Genomic DNA, 12,658 nt, shown 5'->3' with positions numbered 1-12,658 from the left:
TAACTAATATATGGTGTTCTGTAATATGAATAAATAATGTTACATTAATCCCTTATCTTTCTGTATAGTTTTAAAATTTTGCCATTATTTACATGATCATTTCTTTAGAGTTTTGGACATTGTGGATTTGTGCCAGTGTTTAATTATAGAATCATTTTTTCCTAGAGACACAGCATTACTTTATTGTTAAAACTATAGCTTCTGGAGCAACACTGACTAGATTCAAATTCTAGTTTCCTTTCCTATTTCCTTATATGAAATGAGTCTAATGATATTATTCCTTATTCATGTGAAATCCATTAAAAAAAAGTCTGTAAATGTTAGCTATTATAATTTGACTCCTGGGACTGTGGTTAGTAGGACAAAAAATGTGAGCCTTTTTAGGGCTATTGACACATTGCCAGATCATATATAGTGCTTTAAATTGTTTTTGTTTGTGATGCTTGGAATCAAATCTAGGGCCCCACACATGACAGGCAAACACTCTACCACCCAGCTTTATACCCAGCTCCTACCTTATAATTACCACAAAGAATGACAGGTGAATTTTATTTCTCTGACAAATGAGAGTATGTAAGTGGAGGGGATACTCCTAGAAATAATTTTTTTTAAATATTTATTTTTTAGTTGTAGTTGGACAAAATACCTTGATTTTTTTTTTTTTTTTTTAAATATTTATTTTTCAAGTATCGGCGGACACAACATCTTTGTTTGTTTGTGGTGCTGAGGATCGAACCCGGGCGTCACGCATGCCAGGCGAGCACGCCACCACTTGAGCCACATCCCCAGCCCAATATACCTTGATTTTATTTATTTATTTTTATGTGGTGCTGAGGATCAAACCCAGGGCCTCACACATGCTAGGCGAGCGCTCTACCATTGAGCCACAACCCCAGTCCTCCTAGGAATAATTTTATACTAGCTTAGAAAATAGTTTGATTTTTAACTGTGTGTGTGTGTGTGTGTGTGTGTGTGTATGTAATAGCTATAAATAATAAGTTTCTGGCTGGGGTGTAGCTCATGATAGAATACTTGTCTGGCATATATGAGGCTCTTGGTTCAGTCCCCAGCACTGTCAAAAGAGAGAAAAGTGAATTTCAGGGAATAAACTAGATACTTTATTGCTTCTTTTTTGGTATTGCTGTTATTGTTATTTGTGTCACAGAAATGGGAGACAGGACTATTTGACCTGATGATCACCTTTTTTTTTTTTTGTACTAGGGATTGATCCCAGAGATGATTAATATTGAGCTGTGTCCTCAGCCCTTTTTATGTTTCATTTTTGAGACAGAGCCTTGCTGAGTTGTTAGGGCCTTGCTAAGTTGCTGAGACTGGCTTTAAACTTGAAATCCTCCTGCCTCAGCCTCCAGAATTGCTTGGATTTCAGGTATGTACCACCATGTCCAGCTTAATAATCACCTCTTTTTATATTCTTTCTTTCTAGGGCAAAGAGCAGGAACATACATTTGTTTTTAGACTGGATCATCCAAAAGCTTGCAAACATTTATGGAAATGTGCTGTGGAGCATCATGCCTTCTTCCGCCTCCGAGGCCCTGTCCAAAAAAGTTCTCATCGCTCGGGGTTTATTCGACTAGGATCACGTTTTAGATATAGGTCAGGTTTAATTGCTGTTTTCTCTAACATCTATCATCCATTTAAAAAAAATTTAGTAATAGATGAATACAATACCTTTAATTTTATTTTATGTGGTGCTTAGGCTCCAACCCAGTGCCTTACACGTGTTAGGCAGGCGCTCTACTACTGAGCCACAATCCCAACCCTCTATCGTCCATTTTTTCATCCAAGCCCAGAATATTAGGCCAACTCTGTCCTTTAACAAATGTGGAAACTAAGGCATGGAGAAATACAGTGGTTTGCCAAATCTTTCCATTGGCTAGAATAAAAAAGAAAGTGTATTATTGGCTATGATTTCTTAAATAGATAGAAAATCAGAGTAACTTATGGATTTTATAATCCCTTTTGACCTTTATTTATTATAATAAATAACCCTCTTAAAATTGATTTAATAATTGTTTTGAGATTTCTCTGTTCAACAGCTATATGCCATATTGAAAAAAGATTTCACACTGAAGTGGGGTATTAATTTGAATAGTATTTCTGTCCTCTATAAACCTGAAATTCTGGGGCTGGGGTTGTGGCTTAGTGGTGAAGCGCTCGCCTAGCATGGCAAGGCCCTGGGTTTAACCCTCAGCACAACATAAATAAATAAATAAATAAAATAAATGTATTAAAAAACTAATAAAAAATAAAAGTAAACCTGAAATTACATTACTCTTAGAGACCCCTTTTGTGTTTATCGTGAGTTAGAAATGTTTTTGGTTTACATTACATTAGATTATTAGTTTCTTTTTTTTTTTTAATATCTTTTTAGTTATACATGGACACAATATCTTTATTTTGTTTATTTATTTTTATGTGGTGCTGAGGATCGAACTCAGGGTCTCTCATGTGCGAGGCGAGCGCTCTACCACTGAGCCACAACCTCAGCCCCTCTTTGGTTTTTAACATGCTATGTGAATCAATATGATTTGAAGGAAGAATGGATAGTACCAGTAGTCAAACATGGGGAATTTATGTAACAGAGTGGGAAGGCATTTTCTTAACAGAATTTAAGTGCAAATCAAAGAAGCAGGTAATAGTTTTTAAAATGTTTCTGGAAAATTAATTCTGAAAAGTATATCACAATTACAAAAAGTAAGTGAAAATATTATTAATTATATACTTTGAGGTATTTGGCTAGGAAGACATTCCAAACTCTGTAAGAGCATAGACATTCTGAAGTAGTTTTTTTATGTTTTTAGATAATATTTATGCTTGAGGAGAAAAAAACAGTGTAATTAATCTGTTACATATTCTCAAAAGCCTAAAGAGTGAAAGATGATGTGGTTAAGAGGGAAATCAAAACTAATAGTAGTAGTTCCTTCAGGATGATGATCAGGATACTTCTTTTAAGGAGAATCTGAATGTAGACTTTCTCGTATTTATTAAGATTGTAGGCCTTAAATGCTTATTTTTGTTGATGCGCCTTATTTATTTTAGTGGGAAAACTGAGTACCAGACCACAAAAACCAGTAAAGCAAGAAGATCGACATCCTTTGAAAGAAGGCCTAGCAAACGATATTCTCGACGAACTTTGCATATGAAAGGTGAAGTGCAACCCGTTTCAAGGACTGTTCTTTCTTGATAATAAGTCATATTCTGGTATTGTTTACTTGAGAGGAAAACCCTGACTCTCTTTTTAGGGCTATTCTAACCCACTGAAGTACTCTTTTAGTGCAATAAGTTTCATAAGCTTACATGGGGAAATTGCCTATACCTATAGCTGAGATTAAACTTGATATTAATTCCAATTCAGCTGATATTTCTGAGATTGTGTTCAGTTTAAGTTATTTTATATTGTATTATAATCTTACTAAAAATTCTGTTAAATACAGTTTTTAATTTTAATATATCATTTGTAGATATTTCCAAATTCATAAATGTTATTTGCTGTTTGCTAAGTTGCACTTATAGAAGAAAAAGCATGGTTTACTCTGATAAATAAAACTTGTATTTTGTTTTCAATTCTGAATTTTTTAAAATACAGATTGAATTTTAATTATGTCCAATGTCAGGGTCTTTACTAATTGACCCAGACACTGCCATGATGTGATATTTGGGAGTATTAATTTAAAAAAATAATAATTTAAAAAAATTTATTCTTTTTAGATATACATGACAGAGTGTATTTTGTTGTATTACACATACATGAAGTATAACTTATTCTAATTAGGGTCCCATTCTTGTGGTTGTACATGGTGTGGGGTTTCACTAGTTGTGTATTTGTATATATACTTAATAAGAAAGTTATATCTGATTTATTCTACTGTCTTTCCTGTTCCCATCCCACTCCCTTCCCTTCATTCCCCTTTGTCGAATCCTTTTTCCTTGGCCCCCCTTACTGTGTGTGAGCATCCACATATCAGAACATTTGGCCTTTGGTTTTTTGGGATTGGCTTATTTCATTTAGCATGCCATAACTTATTCATTCATTTGTTGAAGGGCACCTTGGTTGATTTCATGGCTTACCTATTGTGAATTGAGTTGCTATAAACATTGATGTGGCTGTGTCACTGAACTATACTGATGTTAAGTCCTTTGGCTATATACTGAGGAGTGGGATAACTGGGAATGGTCCCATTCCAAGTTTTCTGAAGAATCTCCTGGCAATATTAATTAAAAAAAAAAAACTGATTTAGGGGCTGGGGATGTGGCTCAAGTGGTAGCACGCTCGTCTGGCATGCGTGCGGCCCGGGTTCGATCCTCAGCACCACATACCAACAAAGATGTTGTGTCTGCCAATAACTAAAAAAATAAATAAATAAATAAATATGTTTAAAAAAAAAAAACTGATTTATATCCATAATTGTTGGTGTGACTATAAATCAATAGTATATGACTAGAAATGAAACCATTTCAGTTGGCATTGATTTAAAATCCTCAAGTAACCTCTTGGTTTCCTCTCTCAGGTTCAAAATCAGCTTACTCTGAGACTTGCAGAATTTTTAAAAAATTTTTTTTAAAAGTTATATATACTTATTGCTTTATTTAAAAAATGGGAATAATTGCCAGGCACAGTGGTGCACTCCTGTAATCCCATAGGCTTATGAGGCTGAGACAGGAGAATGATGAGTTCAAAGCCAGCCTCAGCAATGTGAGGCACTAAGCAACTCAGTGAGACCTTGCCTCTAAATAAAATACAAAATAAGGCTAGGGATGGGGCTCAGTGGTCAGGTCCCCTGAGTTCAATCCCCTGTACCAAAAAAAAAAAAAAAGAAAGAAAAAGAAGTAATTGCCACTGTGACTTTACTAGTATTAATTTCAGAACACTTTTTGTATGAAGTTTTGAAAACTGTTAACAAGTCAAATGTTACAAGTCAAAGTTCTATTTTGAATATGAAGCAATTTACTTTGTAAGATTGAACTAATGAGATATTTTCTTTTTTCTTCTGACAGCAAGTACAGCAAAATCTGAAGAACTCAGGTGAGTAATGTTTTACTACTTAGAAATTGATATATAATGTTTTGGTAATTTAGTTTGTTACTGTTATTAAGCTTTTTTTTTTTTCCAGTTTTCGGTGGTCACAACATCTTTATTTTTATGTGGTGCTGAGGATCAAACCCAGCACCCTACACCCTGCCCATGCCAGGCAAGCGTGTTACCACTTGAGCCACATCCCCACCCAGCCCACTGTTATTAAGCTTTTGTTGAAGACTTTTTGAAGTGTCAGAGTTGTCCATAGGCATTGGGGGGAGGAGTAGGGAACACATAAAACAGATAATGCCAGATAAAATTGATATGAAGAAAAATAAACAAGTTTAAAGAAATAGAGCTGGGAGTAGGTATGCTTTTTTTAATGAGAAAATGACATTTGTTATTGGCAAGTCACTGAGGATTTAAAGATAGATTATTTTTACATGCAAGGAGCTCAAAGAACAAAGGTTGATTTGTAAATAAAGCAATTTTATTCTTACAATGGATTCCACTTGATTATATAATCCTTTCTTTTACATTGCTAAATTTGGATTGCTAATATTTTTTGATCCATGTGTCTACATTCATCAGAGATCATCTGTACTTTGTTAATTTTAATAGTGTGTATTATAGTCTATATTCTCATAGAATGCTTTTCAAAACTGATTATTTACTTGAAAATTCTGGAATACCCGTTGAAAGAGTCATAGTGATACCATATCCACAAATCTAGGTTCTTTTTGAATTTATACTAGAACTTCTCCAAAAGAAGTTGATTGGTTTTGTGTGCTTGAGCATGGTCAGTCTCACCTTGAATTTTTATGTTCAGTTTTTTACACTTGGAAAGCTATTAAAACCAGGCTGTGATGACCAATTCATTATAAAAGCACTCTGCTTGTTCCAGCAAGGACTCTTATGGTGTTTCTTCAGCTGCTAGGCTGTTGAAACTAAATAAATGAATAGAGCCAGGAGGAAGCAGGGAATTCTATTGTAAGAATTTATTTATGTAACAAGAAAACAAAACAGAATTTGTGCCTTTTCTGGACTATACACTTCTATTTCCTTAAAGTTATTTACAAATAGCGCTTTTAATAAAAAGGGGGAAAGAGATTAGAGGTGTTTTGCATTTTTTAAAACACGTTTGTTTAATGAACAGTCTCTTGAAAGGAAGACTGGGACAGAATATTAAAGAATACCTAGTGAAGTTAGTAGAAATGTAAACTTAGTATTTAAGCAGTCATATTATGTAGAAAACTTAAGGCTTTTATTTGCAAAATAAGAGATTTTCCCCAAAAGATGTTCTGAAATATACATTTTTCAACAAGAAGTGAGCATCTTTTCTATAATTAAAATTGTAGTCTTTTCTATAATTAAAATTAATTTAAATGTTAAATTATTGCTAAATATTATTTCTTCATTAATGATGTTTTTAGCCCTGGGAACAACGGAAATGGGATATTTGAGTGATTATGATACTCTTATTATTTTTTTCAGTAGGGTTCTATAAATAAGAGGGAGGCCCGACACTCTTGAAGGTTGTTTAGCACCACTCATCACAGTGCTTGAGAGGATGTGAGCTTGCGCTTGCATGCATGCCCTTTCACTCCTGCCCTTGCTGTTCTGTTTGCATGAACAGTTTTGCTCCAGTGAACCATGGAAAATAATAGCGTTTGAAAGAGCACAACTATTTGACCTAAAATATTTCTTCACCTTGTACTCTGCAGTTTTATCTAAATTGGCTGATATTGGTCATTTTTCTTATACTATTCCTAACTACTCATTTGTGTGTCTTAACTAATATTAAATATATTTAGAAGAGGTGACATTTTAAAGGACATTTTACATTTTGTTTATTAGTACTTTTGTTTCCCTTTTGCTATTCCCTCCCTCCTTGTAATCCTTTAATAAGGGAAGCTAAGACTAGGTATAATAAGTAATTCTTTAATGTTCCTAAAAGTAAAATAACCTATATAAATAAGAGAAAGTCGTGCTTTCTACATTCCATATTATTTAGAAATAGGAAGATATGATTCAGTTAACATCACTTATTATAAGTACTATTTTCTCATGTTATTCATCTTTATTGCTTACTGAAGTTATTCCCAGTTAAAGGAAAACTTCATAGAGGAACAAAGGGACCACAGACTAGTGAGTCTAACTCTTTACTAAGAAGACTGGATAAGATTTCATTAATGTTTGAGATCATGAATTACTTAAACTAGCATAATGTGTTCTGTAAACAACATGGTTTATACTTATGCCTGGTAACTATATTCTTTATACAATTGCCTTGGCAATGTTATCTACACTAAACAGTTTCTTTTTAATAATGTTTTAATTTTATTCAACAATATTAAAACACAAAATGAATAATTTTATGATGTAGAAAAATTAGATCCTTTGTTCCATTACACAAATTAAATACTATATGTATTTAAAATTCAGTCAAGTCATTTTGAATAAAACAAGATGTTTTATTAAGATGGTGTTAATGGCAAAACATAAATTCCATCACCTATTACGTAGACTAATGGGCTGATTTTGCACAAATTTCATAAAACTGAATACTTCAAATAGTATGAATAAAAACAATAATAATAAACTTTTGACTAATAAATTAGATGGGGGGAGGAGAAACGAATTAGGCTTTATTAAGAGATTTTTTTTAAAAACTAAGCTATTTTATAATCTGTGAAGACAAAGAAGCGAGAAGCTGGATGACTTTAAAGTAAAGAAATTAGGACAATCAAATGCTAATTGCTGGGCTGGCTTTGTGGCTCAGTGGCAGAGCACTTGCCTAGCATGTCTGAGGCACTGGGTTTGATTCTCAGCACCACATATAAATAAATGAATAAAATAGTTGTTAATAATTGAGAAAAAGAAAAGCTAATTACTCTGATTTGATTAGGGTACCATGTATGCCTATGTTAGAAGTAGGATTATTATTGGTGTGTATTTTGCTTAGGATTTAACTTGGGGCCTTGTACATACTAGGCAAACCTTTTACTACCAAGCCCCATCTCAAGCCCCAATACTTTGGGTTTGATCATAAATATCAGTAATGCAAATTCTGGTAATTCAACTTGTAATTAAAGTGTAGTTTATTAAAAAAATAAGATATAAATAGGTTCATTTCTCATTTTTTTTCTTTATTTATTCCATACATGACAATAGTGGAGTGTGTTACATTCATAATTATCCATTTACAGCATAATTTTTTGTATATAAAGTATGTTCGCGCCAAATTATGCCATTATACATGAGCTCTCTTATTTTTTTTGCATACAATTCTTAATACACCTTTATACCACAATTTATCATATCTCTGTATATAAGGTATGTTGACACCAAATTCACATCTTCATACATGTATTTTGTATAATTATCATTCCTCATTACCTAGTCTTTTAGCAAGCTTTTATCTTGAATTCCTTCTTAATTGGCTGGGTTTTATATTTAGGCAATTTTGGATTTTCTCTCACCCCCTAAGAAGGTGTTTTGAATGCTTCTTTTCATGTGATTTTTTTTTTCCCCCATTTGAGATTTGCATATTTTCCATTATTAAAATGATGTCTTGGTTAGGTAAATTTCTTGTATTGCTATGGAGGAATTTATGCCAACCTGACACTAGAATTTAATTTGCCTTTAAATCCCTTTTGGATACATGAAGTTTTCTTATTGTTGAAGGTGTAATTTTACAGTGGATATGATTATTATTTTCCTGGAACACATTGGTCTCATTAAATATGTAGATTATTTTCTCACTTTCAAGGAATGTCCTTTTTATAACTTTGAATGTGTTTTTTATTGAATTCTTCCCAGATACTAATTGTTAGAATGTCTGAAGTCAGCGACTTTTTTTTTTAATGTTGTGGTAATAGCACATCCTTATGTTGAATGTTTTGTTTTTTCTGTAGTTTCTGTTTATTTTGTCATTACTGGTTGAGGTTTAAAGATATTTTTTGTGAGGGCAGGGAATGAGTACAGACTAAACTAAAAATTTTAGAACATTTATAAATCATTTGAAAAGGTGTATATACACAGAAGTTTTTGACTTTAACCCATTGTGTTCCATGTATTGGACAACAGTTTTATAGGATATCTTTAAAATTGCTTAATTTAAGTTTTTATAGGTGTCATGTATAGGACAATGGGCTATAATAGGTTAAGTTTATACTAAGGCCTTGAGAGTTATACAAGCTGAGCTGTTGTTTACTGGAAAATCTTGAGCTGGTATGAATATACAAAAAAAGTGACAGATAAGCTTATATGGCTATTTTTGCTGGTTGCTTTGAATGTAAGGAGTCATTTGTGGTATTCTCTTTGTTTTGCCATCTTTGTCTAATCAGTAAACAGGATTAATAGTAAGTAAATGTGTCTAAAAAACATTTGAATTATAATATATATGGAAGGATCAATTGAGCAGCCTATATAGAAAAGCAAGTGTTTGCCTGTAAATGTTTTCTGGCCATCTGACATTCTTAATTTTAGATACCAGCAGTAGATTTTTTTAAAGGCAAGCACTCTACCAACTGAACTATATCCCCAGCCTGATTTTTTTTTTTTAATTTTTTATTTGAACCAGAACATTGATGTCTTAGGCTCTCCTTTCATTAATGTATATGTATAATCTTAGAAAATAAAGCCCTAGAATTTTAAGTATAGTTTCTTAAATAGATTTTTTTTCTCCCATTACAGTGTTCACAATAATGTTTCTACCCAGAGTAATGATTCCCAACAGGTAAGACAATATTAAGTTTCTAAAATATTAGAACAGTTTACTTAAAGTAAATTATAGTATTATTAACTGGATTTTTATAGTGTACAACCGTGTGCAAGTTTTGTGCATTTTCTTGTCCTTGTCTCTTAAGTAGCTCAGTAATGTCTATCCCCCTGTTATTTTGCTCTTAAGATATTGTAAATAAAACAGATGACCTATAAAACATTTTGTCGCTATAAGTCCTAGAGAATAAATAAAATATTAGCATTCAGTTAAATTATTATCTCTAAGGTCGTATATAATATCCAACCATTTGCTTATATTGCATTTATTTGCACTCTATATATAGTATTCTGTTTTAGTATTCTATTTATTGATGCGAAAAAATAAATTATTTTTATAATTTTTGTCCAAAGACTTGGGGTCTAAGATCTACTGCGTCTGTGATTCCTTCCACATCCTCTGGTCCCGTGCTGGTGGAGATAGAAAATCTTCCAAAGAATTCTGGAACAGATCAGCATGACAAGAAATGGTTTGTTAAATCCTTAATCAAAATTGTTGTTTGTTTAATTGTATTCTCAATTTTAAGGTTTATGAGTATGACTGAAAGCAAATTATTCATATTTGTGTGCTGAAAAAAAGTATCATATTGAGCAATCATAGGAATGGGGAAAATAGGTATATGGGTAAAGAAGGGAGCAGTTGTCTCAAGAACATAAGATGGCTGTCTTTGTTTTGATTAGCATGATCTGGGAATGATGGGTGGTTTTCTGTTGAAAGACTTCTTGCTAGTCAGTAGAAACCTTTCCCAAATCCATAAAGAAAATATTTGTTATTCCATACAACATGCTATTTCTACTTAGGATATGTTTTCTTCATTAAAAACTGAATAGAAAGCCAAAGAGAAATATGATTTAAAGTGTAATAAAATAAAACATTAGTATTTCATTTTTTGGAAATGAGAAGGAATCTGTCAAAAGTAAGGATATTTTGTTCATTTACATTTCCAGATTAATATTAAGTACACAAATATGGATACTTTGTGGTTTGTTGGAGTTTATCAGTTGGGTTTACTCTTTAGCTGGATAAATATATGGGGCTTGGGAAGGCGGGTCACTTTGGGAATTATTTGATTGAGTGGTCATGTTGGTTGTATCATCTATTCACGTTTTGTGTTTAATAGTTGAACTTTGATAATTCATAGGATTTTTCTCTTTTGCTCTTAGTTTTCTTAGTACCTGAAATCTAATGAGTTTCTGTGGTGATCTCAAGGTTTTGGTCCGCTTTCTGTGCAAGCAGTTCTTCCTTCATGGTGGTGGGTCAACAGTGTTTGGTGATTATTTTCTGTCTTTGCTATTTAATTTTCCCGTTTACGGTCATTTTGGCTTCACTAACTGCAGGATACTTTCCTCTTGATGGTTGGGCATATTTTTACTTTAGTTCCAAATAACTTTGCAATTAAGATTGAAAGAATTTTTCATTTTTATAAAAATTTTCTTTTAACTTGGGAATATGGTAGAGGTAATTTGTGTGCAAGTAGGCACATACTTAAAAGTAAAGAAGGAAGCCTGTAAATGTTGAATTTTAGTTTTTTTTTTAAGCCATTAAGAAAAGTTTCATTAATTTCTTTATACTTTCTTACTGTTATTTACCATTAAGTCCTGTTGGCAAGGAAAATAGTATTGAGACTTCAGCTGTGAAAGAACCATCTTAATAAGTGCTTACCTTCTGTATTAATATGGAAGGAGAATCTGGTTACTTTGTAACCTGTGTAACACAGAATCAATAGTTTTCCATTTTAATGGGTACACATTTAAATTTGTTTGATTTGTTAGGCACTGCCCGTTCCTTTGATGTAGCCCTTAGAAAGAGTATTGATTTTGTGTGAGTTTCCAGAAAAATGAAAAATTTTGAGATTCGTGGCTTCCTTCCTTAATCTGCTTGTACTGAGATTCCTTTGCTGAAATGAAGTAAAGTAGTGATCATTAATACCCATTGAGCCTCTGTGTGTCAGCAGTGCATGGGACTGAATATAGAGCTCATAAAGATATGTCTTAGAGCTAATAGATTCTCCAACCTTAATTTAAAATGCATGCTGCATTTCATTCTTTGTTTCTGCCTATTTTTAACCAATTTAATCTATTCTAAAAGAATAAAAGAGTCCTCCTTTAGAAAGTATTAATAAAACTTGGAAATTCTCCATGGGTTTGAAAAGTTGGGCAGAATAATGGAGCATATTAGTTTTTGTTGTTTTTTGGTATTGAGGTTTGAACCCAGAGACACTCCACCACTGAGATACATTCCCAACCCCCCTTTTTTTAATATTTTTTTTTTAATTGGACACAATACCTTTGCTTTTATTTATTTATTTTTATGTGGTGCTGAGGATCGAACCCAGGGCCTCACACACACTAGGCGAGTGCTCTACCCCTGATCCAAAACCCCAGCCTCCCCCCTTTTATATACATATATTTTAGTTTTATATGGACACCATATCTTTATTTAATTTATTTATTTTTATGTGGGTGCTGAGGATGGAACCAAGTGCCTCACACACTTGAGGCAAGCACTCTACCACTGAACCCCAGCACCATCCCTAACCCTTTTTATTTTGAGACTCATTAAGTTACCAAGGCTGGCCTTGAATTTAAATTCCTCCTGCTTCAGCCTCCAAAGTCTCAGGGATTATGGGCATACACCACCACGCTAGGCTCATGAGCACCTTATTTTTGGCAGATAACTTTTAGCCAACTTAATCTATTTCCTTTTCTTATCTTCAGCTTTTTCTTTTCTCTTTGGTATAGGAAATTGAACCCAGGGGCACTCAATCACTGAGCAACATCCCGGGCCTTTTTTGTATTTTGTTTAGAGACGGGGTCTTACTGAGTTGTTTAGGTCCTTTC

The 12,658-nt window shown here is 33.0% G+C and overlaps 1 protein-coding gene across 2 annotated transcripts in view; it reads left to right on the top strand.

The window, feature by feature from the left end:
- LOC107155721 (band 4.1-like protein 5) overlaps positions 1-12,658 on the top strand; it is an 83,835-nt gene that overhangs the window by 41,564 nt on the left and 29,613 nt on the right. For both annotated transcript variants that reach the window (XM_048810412.1, XM_015501692.2), the window contains exons 12-16: positions 1,445-1,614; positions 3,061-3,167; positions 5,017-5,044; positions 9,734-9,776; positions 10,172-10,287. In XM_048810412.1, the coding sequence (XP_048666369.1) occupies positions 1,445-1,614; positions 3,061-3,167; positions 5,017-5,044; positions 9,734-9,776; positions 10,172-10,287 (464 nt within the window). The remainder of the gene's footprint in view (positions 1-1,444; positions 1,615-3,060; positions 3,168-5,016; positions 5,045-9,733; positions 9,777-10,171; positions 10,288-12,658) is intronic.

The sequence above is a fragment of the Marmota marmota genome, unplaced genomic scaffold (assembly GCF_001458135.2).
Source record: "Marmota marmota marmota unplaced genomic scaffold, marMar, whole genome shotgun sequence".
In the NCBI taxonomy this organism is placed as follows: Eukaryota; Metazoa; Chordata; class Mammalia; order Rodentia; family Sciuridae; genus Marmota; species Marmota marmota.
This window is presented reverse-complemented; position numbering and strand designations above follow the sequence as displayed.